The sequence below is a fragment of the Papio anubis genome, chromosome 6, assembly GCF_008728515.1.
Source record: "Papio anubis isolate 15944 chromosome 6, Panubis1.0, whole genome shotgun sequence".
Classification (NCBI taxonomy): Eukaryota; Metazoa; Chordata; class Mammalia; order Primates; family Cercopithecidae; genus Papio; species Papio anubis.
The window spans coordinates 74,125,374-74,141,622 of record NC_044981.1 but is presented as its reverse complement, the minus strand read 5'-3'; the positions used below and the strand labels follow the sequence as shown (position 1 = coordinate 74,141,622).

Here is a 16,249-nt window from a genome sequence, read left to right as displayed (position 1 = left end):
GCTAGGTGTGGCTACCATGCAAGACCTTGACTGTACTATACCTGGGCCATTTCTCAGTATTGAGTTTTGAGTGAGCATCTGTAAGGGATAAGGCAAAGAGCAGGTTTGCATCTGTTCATGGATAAAAAGCAGTGAACCCTCCAAGCTCAGTATTCTTTACCTACAACTAAAGCCCACTGTATATGTAGCCATATTGTATATGGCCATATCATTTTGCCCCCACGGGACCTGGGACAAGGGAAGCAATGAGAATGTGCTGATGCTTATACTCCTTGTTGTGCCATGAGTAACAGTCCTTTGTTTCTGTCCAGGAATCTCATGTCTTCTGTTAGCATCCATGAAAAAGTAACAGAGTAACTACTTAGCTTCTAAGTAAAGTAAAACCAAATAGCAGACCTGACAGGATACACTTAAAATTATGTATTTATACTCATTTTTAGTTGTGGAAAATTATTAGGTTTGATGGGATATAAGAATTCTTTTACATAAAAATTTTGTCTTACAATTTAAAAAGTTTAACTTATTGAAGCCTAGTTTTTACATAAAATTTGGTTTTATATAAAAATGTGGCTGAGAAAATGTTTTAAATATCTTTAAAAATTATCAAATGCAAGGGTCAATATTTGTCCTTATAATAGAAATATTACACATGTGCTTGTATGAACTGTCAGTATATAAGTATGTACATAATACATTTATTTCCCAAGAGTGTTTTTCAGAGTAGTCTTTTAAAAATAGAAAGTGAATGTAAGTATTCTGTGGGACTATATTCAAAGATTTATAGATTTTGGAAAGAAATAGCTTATTTCCTATACAATATATATATATATTCAGGACAAAAGCAAACATAAAAAGTATAAAAATAGGTAAAAAGATACAAGTACAATAATAATTTGGTTGGAATTTCAAAGGTGCTTTTTTCTCTTCTCTTTCCCCTTTATCTCAAAAGTTATAAATACTTTTGAAGCAGCATGTATTGTTGCACTTTTGATTTTTTGTTGTACAGTTAACGAACTTGAGAGTCTGGATGACTGGTGATCATCTATTTGGCCTTCCCATTCTTTTGTTTCTTCTTCTTTGATTAGTAAAGGTTTTCCTAAGGTTTGGCCAACAAGGTTACAGACTTCTTGAGCTTTGCGCCACGCATTCTCAACAGCAACAAGACAGGCTTGCCGTCTTAGGAATTAAATGGAGAGATTATTAATATGACACTCAATGAAATGTAGCACTGGATAGTTTTGTTTAAAGAATATCTTAGTTAAAGATGTGCTTAAACTTACCGAAGATTCTCAACAGAACCTGGAGTATGATAGAACTGGGGTGGGCTGATGACAACAGAGCTATCTAGCTTTTCAACAAGAAAGTTACAAATATTTTGCATTTTTCCAAATTCAGTAAATGTAATGCAGACCTGTAAATGAAATGACACGATATTATTTTCATGTCTGATGTACTGTTTCAAGATTTTCTCTACATCTAAGTAAAAAAGTATAGCCAGATGATGAGGTCATTATATAGTATGTAACAGATTTTTAAAAGCCTATTTGATACTTGTAACTAAATTATTTTGTTCTTTTTTTGCTTTTGAATTTTCAAATTTAATTAATATTGTCTTGAACATTAAAAAAATTTATATTTTAAACCAGGGATTTTTAAATGAAATTGGAGGAGTTTCCCTTAAATCTTAAAACTTGGCTAAATTTTAATCTTGATAACTCGACATGATTCCTTTGTCTGGTCAATGCCCTTAGCTTCCTGATTAGTAGTAATTATGTCATACGTCACTGCTGTCATTGAGAAATGTTTCTTCTTCCAATAGTTCTGTTCAGATCCATATGTGGAAGCTAATGTATTTCACTGTCTTCTGCCTTTAAATATGTGGAAGCAGTCCTTATATTTGGCAATACTTTAAAACTGGTCTGTAAACTCTTCAATGAAGAGAACTAAACCTTGTCTTTTTTTTTTTTTTTTTTTTAGAGAGACAAGATCTTGCTACATTGCCCAGGCTGGAGTGCACTGGCACAATCATAGCTCACTGCAGCCTCAAACTCCTGGGTTCAAGCGATCCTCCTACCTCAGACTTCCAAGTAGGAAGGGCTACAGGCATGCACCACCATGCCCAGCTAATTAAAAACAATTTTTTTGTAGAGGTGGAGTCTCACTATGTTCCCCAAGCTGGTCTCAAACTCCTGGCCTCAAGCAATCCTCCCACCTCAGTGGTTGTAGGCATAAGCCACCACACCCAGCCTAAACCTTTTGTTCTAAAGAACTCTTACACAATCTCAATATGCAAAACAAAAAGTACAGATATTAGAGAATATGCTGGAGTAGCAGACAGATATAAGATAACCTCACCTTATACAATGCAGAACATCTGTCTTTAATCATATATATATATATATATATATATATATATATATATATGTATGTATATATATTTTTTAAAGACAGGGTCTCTTTCTGTTTTCCTGGCTGGAGTGCAGTGGTGTGATCATGCGCTCACTGCAACCTCAACCCTCGGGTTCAGATGATCCTCCTGCCTCAGCCCCCTGAGTAGCTGGACTACAGGAAAGTGCCACCATACCTAGTGAATTCTATTACTTTTGAAAAAGGGATAGGACTTTGTAACCACCATAACAAAAATTTAGACCTGTTCCAACACCCCTAAAAATTATCTCGAGTAACTCCTTTATCAGTTCCTTCCCCAGTTCCTAAACCCTGGCAACTAACTGATACATTCTCCACTGTTAAAGATTTGCCTTTTTCAGAATGTCATATACATGGAAGCATACAGTCTGTAATCTTTGAGACTACTACTTTCATTTAGCATAATATGTTTGCAATTCATCTACATTGTTGCATAATAGTTTTTGTTCCTTTTATGCTGAATAGTATTCGTTATATGATCTAATCACAGGTTTTTTTTTTTTTTTTTTTTTTCTATTTAGGTTGCTTCCAGTTTGGGGCTATTATAAATAAAGATGCTGCTTTTTCAAAGTAGTTCTAGATCCTTTGTATTTCCAAATATATTTTGTAATCAGTTTTTGTCAATTTCTATTTTTTGAAAAGCTGGCTGAGATTTTCATTAGGATTGTATAGATTAATTTAGGGAGAACTGATATCTGGAATAGTGAATCTTCCAAACCATGAACAAGAAATGTTTCTCCACTAATTTAGATCCTCTTTAATTTCTCTCAGCAATGCTTTGCAGTGTTTAGCATACAGGTCTTTCACATCTTTATAACAGATTTATACCTATGTATTTTAAATTTTTTGATGCTTACTAGTTCTAATAGCTTTTTTGTAGATTCTGTCAGATTTTCTACAAAAATGGTCATGTTGTCCATGAATTAAGATAGTTTTACTTCTTCCTTTCCACTCTGGATGTCTTTCATTCTTTTTCAAGCACAATGGTGAAAGAAGACATGAACGAAGACATCTTTGTCTTGTACCTGATTGTAGGCACAAAGCATTCAGTGTTTCACCATTAAGTATGACAGCTGTAGGTTTTCATGGATTCCTCTTATCAGTTTGAGGAAAACCTCTACTGTTCTTATTTTACTGATAATTTTTACTAGGAATAAATAAATAATAGATTTTGTTAAGTGCTTCTTCTGTATCTATTGAGAAGATCAGGTGATTTTTTTCAGTTTGTTAATACAGTGAATTAGATTGACCAATTTCTCAATGTTAACCAACTTGAGATACACAACACTTGGTCATTAAGTATTAATATTATTCTTTATACCTGCATGTAAAGGATACGTGTGTGTGTGTGCAGTGTGTATGCGTGTATGTGTATAAATCATTAAATTTGGCTAAAATTTAGTTTATGATTTTTGCATATGTTTATGATGGATATTGGTCTGTAATTTTCTTTGCTTGTAGTGGTATTTTTCTGGTTATCTTCTGACCTCAAAGAATGAGCTAGGAAATATTTCTTCCTTTTCAGTTTTTCTGGAAGAATTTGTATAGAATTGGCATGATTTCTTCCTTACACACTTTCTAGTTTCCTTTTCAACTTCTTTTTTGACACATGGGTTACTGAAAAGTATGTTTTTAAAATTCAGCATATTTGGGGGATTTTCCTGAGACCCTTCTATTAGTGGTTTTTAATTTAATTACACTGTGGTCAGTGAACTTTGTACGATTCAAATCCTTTTTTTTTTTTTGAGATGCAGTCTCGCTCAGTCGCCCAGGCTGGAGTGCAATGCCATGGCATGATCTCGGCTCACTGCAACCTCTACCTCCCGGGTTCAAGTGATTCTCCCGTCTTAGCTTCCCGAGTAGCTGGGATTACAGGTGTGCATCACCATGCCCAGCTAATTTTTGTATTTCTGTAGAGATGGGTTTTCACCATGTTAGCCAGGCTGGTCTTGACCTCAGGTGATCTGCCCACCTCGGCCTCCCAAACTGCTGGGATTACAGGTGTGAGCCATTGTGCCTGGCCAAATACTTGTATATGACACAGAATATGGTCTATGTCGGCAAATGTTCAATGTGCACTTGAAAGGAATGTGTAGGCTGCTGTTTTTGGAGTGTTCTATATATGTCAAGCAGGTCAAATTGGTTGACAGTGTGATTCTAATCTGATATATTCTTACTGATTTTCTGTCTATGGTTTTATCAACTTGAAAAGGGGGGGTATTGAAATCTACAAAAACTGTAGACTTATTTCTTTGTAGTTCTATCATTTTTGCCTTAAGTATTTTGAAGCTTTATTATATGTATAAATATTTAGTGCTGTATGTCCTCTTGATTGACTTTTATCGTTATGAAATGACCGTCTTTATCTTTGAAAGTCTTTGCTCTGAAATCTACTTTGATTACTATAGCCACCCCAGCTTTCTTTTCATTTATGTTAGCATGACATATCTTTCTCCATCCCATTACTTTTAACCGATACATGTCTTCATATTTAAAGTACACTTCTCTCAGGCAGCATGTAAGTGGAGTTAACTTTTTAAATACAACTGAAAATAGCTGTATTTTAATGAAGGTATATGGACCATTTACATTTAATGTGATTATTGATATGGTTAAATATAAACCTGTGGTCTTGTTATTTCACTTTTACTCATTTTCTGTTTTCTTTTTGATATTTTTATTATATTATTTCATAGCTTTCATTGACTTATTAGCTGTAACTCCATTATTTTAGTGTTTGCTTTGGATTTACAGAATACATTTTTAAGTTATTACAATCTACTGTCAAGAGCTAGAATACCATTTCACATACACCTTTATAACATTGTACTTCTGTTCTTCCCTTCCTGACCTTTGTGCTATTGTTGTTATATATTTTATTTTTACATATGTTATAATCCCCGTAGTTTATCATTATCATTTATTTAGTCATTTTTTTTTTTTTTTTTTTTTTGAGACAGAGTCTTGCTCTGTTGCCCAGGCTGGAGTGCAGTGATGTGATCTCGGCTCACTGCAACCTCCGCCTCCTGGGTTCCAGCAATTCTCCTTCCTCAGCCTCCCAAGTACCTGGGCCTACAGGTGTGAGCCACCATGCCTGGCTAATTTTTGCACTTTTAGTAGAGATGGGGTTACGCCATGTTGGCCAGGCTGGTTTTGAACTCCTGACGTCAGGTGATCCACCTGCCTTGGCCTCCCAAAGTGCTGGGATTACAGACGTGAGCCACTGCACCCAGTCTAGTCAGTTATCTTTTATATAAATATAGAGATTTCTAAAGAGATTTATATTAAGAAAAACCCACATAGTGTAAATTCCTATTTCTTTCTGGTATCATTCTTTCCTGCTTAAATGATGTCATTTAAATTTCTCAAAGAGTAGGTCTACAGGTAATGAATTCTTTCAGTTTACTGGAAAAGTCTTTGATTGGTCTTTGGTTTTGAGCACTACTTTTGCTGGATACATTAATAGAAACTCTTGGTTGAGATAGAGATATATATATATACCTTTTAGTTGTTTAAAGATGTGGCACAACTGTCTCCTTGCTTGCACTGTTTTCAACAAGAAATCTGTTGCCTTATCTTTGTTCCTTTGTAGATAATATGTCTTTTTTCCCCTCCTCTGGCTGTTTTAATATTTATCACTGGTTTTGAGCAACGTGATTATAATGTGTACTGGTGCATTTTTTTTTTTTTTAATTTATTGTGCTTACGGTTAGTTGAACTTTTTGACTCTGTAGGTTTATAATTCTCATCAAGTTTGGAGATTTTTGGGTCATAATTTTTCCAAGTATTTTTTTTGTCCCCCAATTTCCTCTGCATTGGGACTTCAATTATATGTATAATAGGCTATCTGACGTTGTCCTACGTTTTATTAACTCATTTTTATGTCTTTCTTTTCTGTGTTTCATTATGGATAGTTTTTATTGCTACATTTTCAGGTTCACTAAGCATGTCTTGTATAAGGTCTAATTTGCTGTTAATCCTATTGAGTGTATTCATTATCTCATACACTGTAGTTTTCATCTCTGGAAATTCAGTTTTTTTTTTTTTTTTAAATATCTTGCACATCCCTCCTTAATTTTTGAGCATGTGAATTACAGTCAAAATAACTTTTAATGACTATGTCTTTTAATTCTAACATCTGTGTCACTCCTGAGTTGGTATGATTTTTCTCCTTATTATGAGCTTTACTTCTCTGCTATTTTACAGACTGGAAATATAGGTAAACCAAATTAAGATAAAATTTCATAGAAATAAATGTAAAATCCCGCAGTTCACACTGAAATAGCAGTAACAAAGTATAAGATGAAAGAAATATGATTTAAAGGTAGCACATTATAAAGACACTTTTATTGGTTATAATTATTATGACTATAAGCTGAATTGAGGGAACAATGTGAAGCAAATGCCAAAAAGTTAATTCAGTCTTACATGTGTTATTAGAAATAAATATTCTAGAATAAGGGAGATAATCAACTTTCTCTAGTTTGGACTGGCCAAATCATAAGCAGAACAATGTAGTTGTAGATGGTTTAGAATGAAACTGGCTAACTAAAGAAAGAGTTTGTTACATAAGAAATGGCCAAACAGGATTCTTACCCTGGAAAAGAAAAAAGTAGCATCAATATTAAAATGAACTTCAAGTATATATTTTAAGGAAGAAGTATTTACCTTGTTTTGTTTCTTCTTACAGAAGTACACTAACCTATGGCTACTAGTGAGACAATTTTGGCTTAATGTTCAAAGATTCTGTATTGATCAGATGTCTGAAATGGAATGAGTCTTATATATTCCTGTCTATATATGTATAAAATATTTCACAATAAAAATAAATATTTAAAAAAGATTGGATGGAATAATATATGGAAAATGCTTAACACATAGCAGGCATGCAAGGAAAAGGAGGGGGAAAGAAGAGGGAGAAAACTATATGAGAAGTTACACTACTACTTTTTCTACCTGATACACAGTATTGAATACCTATTATTTCCCAGGATTAAAAAATTCCTCTAGGCTGGGCACGGTGGCTCACGCCTGTAACCCCAACACTTTGGGAGGCAGAGGCAGATGGATTGCCTGAGGCCAGGAGTTCGAGACAAGCCTGGCCAACATGGTGAAACCCTGTGTCTACTAAAAATACAAAAATTAGTCAGGTGTGGTGGCAGAGCCTGTAATCCGAGTTACTCGGGAGGCTGAGGCAGGATAATCACTTGAACCTGGGAGACGGAGGCTGCAGTGAGACAAGATCACGCCATTGCACTCCAGCCTGGCTGACAAGAGCGAGACTTCATCTCAAAAAAAAAAAAAAAAAAAAAAAAAAAAAAAAATTCCTCTAAACACTAAGGTTATAACATGAAAATAATGTAAAAACTGGAAAGAGTACTGGTATAGGAATCACAGAGTTAGGATTTTAATCCAACCCTCCTTCCCACCTCCAGTCATTCACCTACCATTAAAGTCATCACTTAGAAACTTTCTTTTAAAATTAAATCAACAGTCAGTGTTTGTATTATTATAATTGTTTACAGCTGAACAATATAGTGTACTATGATCGCATTTCTTTTCTTCTAGTCTTCATTGAACTCCTGGGAGTTAATAATCACTTCATTTTTATTTGTTTGCTTTCTTAGCTGTACATGTCCTTCAAACCCTCTGACAAGAGCTATAAAATTCAAATAAATAGGTCAAATTAATTGGGTAATCTATTAGTTCCTTTATTTTTTTCTTGGAGGCATTTTACTGAAGCCTTAGTCCTTCTGTCCCCTGAATCTGGGGATATTCCTTTGCCATTACCTGGGAACTCCTGTTTTTCTATTTCTTGGTTTACTTCCTCACGTATGGTAGGGAAATGTTTTGAGACCTTGTATGCAGGAGTGATGTTTCACATTTTTAACATCTTTAAGAGGGCATTAATCCATCAGATCCTGGTCAAATAAAGAACAGTGTGACAGTTCTGGTCAGCCCTGTCTGCTTGTCCTTGTATTACCTTCTCCTTTACTGTTTTTTGGATGGGTAAGGATTTCTAGATTAGACATTGTTTTCTCTCAGAATTGGAAGATGTTGCTGTCTTGCCTTTTAGTTACTGGCTTCCAGTGTTGACACTGAGAGGTCCAACTGCTGTTCAGATTTCTGACCCTTGGTTTGGAACTATTTTTCTTTCTCTAGAACTTTTGGGGTCCTTTTATTCCTGGGGTTCTAACATTTCCAGTATGCTTTGATGAGTTTGTTGTTGTTGTTGTTCATTGTGTTGGGCACCCACTGGGTCCACTGAATATGGAAATTCAAATCTTGCATTTTAGTACATTTTGGAGAAATTTTTTTGATTATTCTCTTTCACTCTGTGCTCTCTTTTTGACTTTTTTTTTTTTTTTTTTTTTTTAAATTATACTTTAAGTTCTGGGATACATGTGCAGAACATGCACATCTGTTACATACACATACCATGGTGGTTTGCTGCAACCATCAACCTGTCATCTACATTAGGTATTTCTCCTAAGCCTATCCCTCCTCTAGCCCCCCACCCCCCTGACAGGCCCTGGTGTGTGATGTTCCCCTCCCTATGTCCATGTGTTCTCACTGTTCAACTCCTACTTATGAGTGAGAACATGCAGTGTTTGATTTCCTGTTCCTGTGTTAGTTTGCTGAGAATGATGGTTTCCAGCTTCAACCATGTCCCTGCAAAGAACGTGAATGCATCCCTTTTTATGGCTGCATAGTATTCCATGGTGTATATGTGCCACATTTTCTTTAACCAGTTTATCATTGATGGGCATTTGGGTTGGTTTCCAGTCTTTGCTATTGTAAATAGTGCCACAACAAACATACATGTGCATGTGTCTTTATAGTAGAATGATTTATAATCCTTCCGGCATATATCCAGTAATGAGATTGCTGGGTCAAATGGTATTTCAGGTTTTAGATCCTTGAGGAATTGTCAGACTGTCTTCCAAAATGGTTGAACTAATTTACCCACCTATCAACAGTGTAAAAGCGTTCCTATTTCTCCATAATCGCCATTCTAACTGGCATGAGATGGTATCTCACTGTGGTTTTGATTTGCATTTCTCTAATGACCAGTGATGATGAGCCTTTTTTAATGTTTGCTGGCCACATAAATGTCTTCTTTTGAGAAGTATCTGTTCATATCCTCCACCCACTTTTTGATGTTTTTTTTTTGTAAATTTGTTTAAGTTCCTTATAGATTCTGTATATTATCCCTTTGTCAGATGGATAGAATGCAAAATTTTTCTTCCATTCTATAGGTTGCCTGTTCACTCTGATGATGGTTTCTTTTGCTGTGCAGAAGCTCTTCAGTTTAATTAGATCCCATATGTCAACTGTGGCTTTTGTTGCAATTGCTTTTGTTGTTTTAGTCATGAAGTCTGCCCCTGCCTATGTCCTGAATGGTATTGCCTAGGTTTTCTTCTAGGGTTTATATAGTTTTAGGTTTTACACTTAAGTGTTTAATCCATCTTGAGTTTAACATTTTTATCTTTGAAACAAAGATAAGCGGCATGGTAGGTGGAAGGTAGATAAAGAATTTCATGCCTTTTGGAATGAAATTTTCGGACATTATGTCAAAAGTAATGTTCTACTGTCTAATATTTCTTTGTTTTTTTATTTTTTATTTTTATTTTTTTGAGACAGAGTCTCACTCTGTTGCCCAGGCTGCAGTGCAGTGGCATGATCTTGACTCATTGGAACCTCTGCCTCCTGGGCTCAAGCTATCCTCCCACCCCAGCTTCCAGAGTAGATAGGTCTATAGGTGCCTGCCATCACATCTATCTAATTATTGTATTTTTTTGTAGAGACAGGGTTTTACCATGTCACCCAGGTTGGTCTGGAGCTCCTGGGCTCAAGCAATCCGCCCACCTCAGCCTCTCAAAGTGCTGGGATTACAGCCTTGAGCCACCGTGTCTGGCCTCATCTATTCTTTAAAAAAAAATTATTTAGGGCAGGCTGGGTGGCTCACGTCTGTAGTCCCAGCACTTTGGGAGGTCGAGGCAGGTAGGTCACTTGAAGTCAGGAATTTGAGACCAGCCTGGCCAACATGATGAAACCCCGTCTCTACGATAAATACAAAAATTAGCCAGGTACCTGTAATCCCAGCAACTCCAGAGGCTGAGGCAGGAGAATCACTTGAACCTGGGAGGCAGAGGTTGCAGTGAGCTGAGATCATGCCACAGCACTCCAGCCTGGGTGACAGAGTGAGACTCAGTCTCAAAAAAAAAAAAAAAAAAAAAAAAAATTGGAGCTGTACTGAGGTGTAATTTATACATAAAAACTGCACATATTTAGAATATACAATTTGATGAGTTTGGACATACACATATACCTGTGATATCACTATAATCAAGACAATAAACGTATCTATCACCTCCAAAATTTTCCTTGTGTTCTTTGCTTTGTGCATGTGTATGATAAAAGCATAACATGAGATCTACCCTCTTAACAAATTTTTAAGTGCACAACACTGTGTTAACTGTAGGCACTATGCTGTATAGCCCATATCTAGAATTTATTCACCTGCATAACTGTAACTTTATACCCATTGAGTAAGAAATCCCATTTCCCCTTCCCTCCATTCTTTGGCAACCAGCTTCTATTTTTTGCTTCTATGATTTGATTATTTTAGACTCCTCATGTAAGTGGAATAATCCAGTATTTATCATTCTGTTACTGACGTTTTTATGTTACTCTTAACATACTGTCTTGCAGGCACAGCAATGTTGCAAATGGTAGGAGTTCCCTTTTTTTTTTTTTGATTAAAATAAATAATATTTCATTGTATGTATATAACACATTTTCTTTATCCATTTATCTGTCTATGGACATTTGGGTTGCTTCCATATCTTGGCTGTTGTGAATAATGCTACAATGAACATGCAAGTACAGTTATTTCTTCCAGATCCTGATGTCACTTCTTTTGGATAGACATCCAGGAGTGGGATTGCTGAATCATATGGTAGTTCTATTTTTAATTTTTTGAGGAACCTGTATACTGTTTTCCATAATGGTTACACCATCATACATTCCCACCTGCAGTGCACAAGCGTTCTAATTTTTCCACTTTCTCATCAACACTGTCTTCTTTTTTTTTTTTTTTTTTTTTTTTTTGAGACGGAGTCTTGCTCTGTCGCCCAGGCTGGAGTGCAGTGGCGCCATCTTGGCTCACTGCAACCTCCACCTCCCGGGTTCTAGTGATTTTTCTGCCTCAGCCTCCCGAGTAGCTGGGATTACAGGTGCCCACCACCACACCCGGCTAATTTTTTTTGTATTTTTAGTAGAGATGGGGTTTCCTGACCTCGTGATCTGCCCACCTCGATCTCCCAAAGTGCTGGGATTATAGGCATGAACCACCGTGACCAGCCAATCTTCTGCTTTTTTGATAATAGCCATTCTAATAGGCGTGAGGTTATAGCTCAATATAGTTTTGATTTGTATGTCTCAAGTAATTAGTGATGCTGAACACCTTTTTTTATACCTTTTGTCCATCTGTATGTCTTCTTTTGATAAATGTCTATTCAAGTCCTTGGTTCATTTTTAAAATCAAGTTATTTCTTTTCTTCACTTGAGTTGTAGGAGTCTACCAACCATCTAATCTCCTTCCATATATCTAACAGTACTTAAGAATACTGGCATGTGTTATACATTAGGTTTTAGTGTTTGCTAAATCCATAGCCATAAAGCCACACATTGTTATTAATGCTTAGGTTAGTACATTTTGTATTTTGTGATCCCAGTACTCTGGTTTCCACTGACTGCTGGTGCTGACCTAAGGGCAATCATGTATTGGACTGTGTGATATGATATAAATTCTGGCTACCTGGAATCCCTATACAAAATATAATCAGATTATCTCTTAAGAAATCTGAATATAAAACATTAAAAAGGTAAGTAAAGTAGAAGGAAGAGGAGCAGAGTTTAGCCAAACTCCCATTTAGTCATGTTTTAAAACAAGCAGCTCTAATGCTCTCTTTCTGCATCTGAAAGGTCAGTTCCTAGAACAACTCAGTGGTTTCAAACACGTTCCAGTTTTCCATGAAGCCTGGCTGTGTAGTTTCTGGGACTGTTTCCTTTTTCCCATTATTCCCTTGGTTCCTTCTTAATAAACCTACTTAACTAAGATAACTTGCTCCTATTTATATTCATTACAATCTGAAGTGCTAACAGGTGATAATTACTGGAGGAGTACTATAACATACTACCAGCTTTTAACCTCTGTAATTTGGATCAGACTGCTCTTCATACTGTTTTGAAAGGCATTTTTCAGTTCCTACTACTACAAAATAAGTTTTGCCAAGTGGATCCCTAAAATCATAACGAGTCATTTAAAAATTCCTTGACACAGTAAAATTTTAAGTGGAGAAATCACAAAATGATTACAGGAAGCATTGGGGCAACAAACAGAATACTGTGGAAGTTGCTTCTCAAGAGATAAGAACCCAGGGTTCTAATTTCTAATCTAATTCTTGTTATATGACCTTTGAGAAATCTGGGCCTAAGTGATTTGAACCTAAGGTCACCTCCTTAAAGTCAGAAAACCAATGTATTGTCTGCCTGAAGACAGAAACAGGTGATGGGGATATTTTCTATTTCAAAAGACAAAGATTCTCTCATTTGATATACAAGATTTCAATATAACCCCACCCTTTGTTTCCTGTTACAAGGAAGTGACATGGACTAGGCACATACTCCAAAATGTTTGGAATCAGAAACAGCAGTCCTGTAACCTAACCACCACTAGAACACACTCTGATTTCACAAAATCCTGGCCATCAAATCTTTAAATATAAGTAAAAAGTATAGGCAGCTGTAGGAACTAAATGTTGTCATTAATTGAGTGTACTGAAAATAGTTTTATTCTTTTTAATTTGTATAAAGGTTAAAGGGTTTTCATTTTTAAACAGTATTTATCACAATACAGTAAAATTGCACTGCAAAACAAAAGACTGCTGAAAAGTATTTCAAATCCTTTAGGTTATGACTTTGTTTATTTGCTTTTTATCTAAAAAGAGATTTCTGTAGTGTTACCTGCACATTAGATGATAGTACTAAAATTTTATTTAGCGGCAATTAACTACTATTTCCCACTTGCTGTTTTTATTCCATTTTAAACTATTTCTCTTAAATCTCACTAAATTTATTTAAAAGCTGAAATAGATACATAACACCAACATGATTTTGAGAAAAATAATCTTCTGTCAATATCATGAGAAGCATTTTTCACCATTCCAGTTCAAGAATAAAAATAAATGTCTCCACAAAATCATGCTGCTTCCAATTATTTGTTAAGATAAGTACATACCTCTGCTTCCATGTGATAAGCATTTTCCACTCTCCTAAAATCCTTTGTCACAGTGGTATTTTCTGCCTGAAACAGAAAAAGTCCAAGAGTATGATTACTAAACATTTGACGCAATTACACTAAAACATAAATTAGAAACCTACACTAATTAAAATCAGAAAAACATAAAGTATGCAAAAAGAACTCTGCCTGATGTTTTAAAACTTTCCTAAAAGTGACATAAAATGAATTCAGAAATCTATAAATGTTTGCTTAAAATTTCATGTCACTCCTTTTATAATTTATATTAGCTTGTAATGAAAGTATGAAGTTAGGGTGATATATATATGAGCAATTGTTTGCACATAAAGCATACTTAATGTTGAGTGTCAGCATTTTAAAAAATATTTAATTTACAAATATTTTAATACAAAATTACCAAATATGTATCATGTGCAACTCTGGGCAAGTTACTCAATATTCGATTTTTTGAGCCTTAGTTTCCACATTTATAAAATCAGGTTAATACCATGTACATCACATAGCATCGTTTTGCAGACTTAATGAGAAGTTATATTATCAAGTAGTTGGCATAGAGAAAGCACTCACCAAAAGTTGAGACTATACCACTATGATATAAATATTTATTGAAACATCTAACCTGAGCCAGTTTGGTTTTAAAAAAGTAGTATTAATACTTACATATTCTCAGGGTAAATACAAGGCATATAATTCTGACAAAAAAGTTGAATTTCTTATTTGCTTTCCAAAAGGGTTTTTAAATTCAGTGACTAAAATCTTTAGCTACTTTCATTCTTTAGGGACAAGCAAAACTTGTATTTTATGTAATTTTTTTGTACCTTTCAAAATATATGTTAAATCAATATATGATTATGCCAAGCAATTTAATTATGTTATTTGAAGAAGACATGGTTGCATCTAAATTTTAAGATATAAACTATTTACAAGCAGTTTATGTTATCCAGAAAAATTCTTAAAAGTTTTAACCTAAGTTAAAAGCTTTTGACTCAAGTTCCAAATATCACTCTGATGTTGGTCAGTCCCATGAAAATATTAGTGCAACATTTTTATTATGAAAGTAATACCTACTCATTGTGGAAAATTTAGAATACAGGTTAAGTACAAAACAGTACAGTAGTTCTCCCTTGTCTACAGGGGATAACTTCCAAGAGATACCTGGAACTTGATACCATTTTCCAGTAATTTAGGACACTCTCTGCCCCCATCATCTTAAGCAGTTATGTCACTCATTTGTAAGAACTGGGTTCATTTGTCAAGAGAATACATTTTATCCTGGGATTGATCCTGTGATAGGTTCTTTGACGACTTTTTCCCCCAGTTTACATACATCAAGCTTCACTATTTGTGATTTACAGCTCTGTGAGGTTTGACAAATGCATAAAGTCATGTACGTACCACTCCAGTACCATAAAGAATAGTTCTTTCACCTTAAAAATCCAGCACATACCTGAAACCACAGATAGTATCCAACCTTATGTATAATATTTTTTTTCTGCTCTGATAACCTAGACAGCTACAAGTGACTAATGGGTAGGTAGCATATACAGCATGGATACACTGAACAAGGTATGATTCACATCCCCAGGTGGGACAGAGCAGGACACAGAGATTTCATCACTCTACTCAGAATGGTGTACAGTTTTAAACTTATGGATTATTTCTGGAATTTTACATTTAATATTTTCGGACCAAGACTGACTGCAAGAATTAGGGGTCTGTACTATACATATTGCTTGTAATCATTTTTTCACTTGATTAACATGAAACTTTTTGTCATTTAATATTTTATGACATGTAAACATACGTCATAAAACGTCTCATTTTTCACTTTTCTGCAACTTCACTTGATGAACTTCTGATTGAAAAATTATGAGAAATAATTTTATGAAAGGTAACCGGAAAGCAAAGTATCTTTTATTGCTATCTTTGTTTTTAATAGTGTTTTTTAAATAAAAATACATGCTAATCAAAGAAAATCTAATACTAGCAAAAATAACCAAAAAGTAGTAGCATTCTCAAATCTCATTACTGTTAATATTTTAGTAAACATTTTAATAAACCATCAATGCATATAAATGTATCTAGATCTATATACAGACTTTTTCATAAATAAAATTATATTGTACATTTTGTTTTTAACTATTGATTGACAGGGTCTTGCTTTGCTGCCCAGGCTGCAGAGTAGTGGTACAAGCATGCCTCACTGTAATCTTGAATCCCTGAGCTCAAGTGATCTTCCTGCCTCAGTCTCCTGAGTAGCTAGGAGGATGCCCGAATTTTCTAAAAATTTTTTTGTAGAGCTAGGATCTTGCTATGTTGATAGGGTGGTCTCAAATTCCTGGCCTCAAATGATCCTCCCACCTTAGCCTCTCAAAGTGCCGGGATTACAGGCATAAGCCACCACACTTGGCCTGAACTTTTTAAAATAAACTTTTAATTTTGGAATAATTTAAAATTTATGGAGAAGTTACCAAGATAGTACAGAGTTCCCATCTA

General features: G+C 35.0%; 1 protein-coding gene across 1 annotated transcript in view; it reads right to left on the bottom strand.

Moving 5' to 3' along the window:
• Positions 1-897: 897 nt before the first annotated feature.
• Positions 898-16,249, bottom strand: part of IRAK1BP1 (interleukin 1 receptor associated kinase 1 binding protein 1) — a 34,636-nt gene continuing 19,284 nt past the window's right edge. The window contains exons 2-4 of the mRNA XM_017958037.3: positions 13,733-13,798; positions 1,281-1,411; positions 898-1,176 (exon numbers count right to left, since the gene is read on the bottom strand). Of these exons, the coding sequence (XP_017813526.1) occupies positions 906-1,176; positions 1,281-1,411; positions 13,733-13,798 (468 nt within the window). The 3' untranslated portion in view covers positions 898-905. The remainder of the gene's footprint in view (positions 1,177-1,280; positions 1,412-13,732; positions 13,799-16,249) is intronic.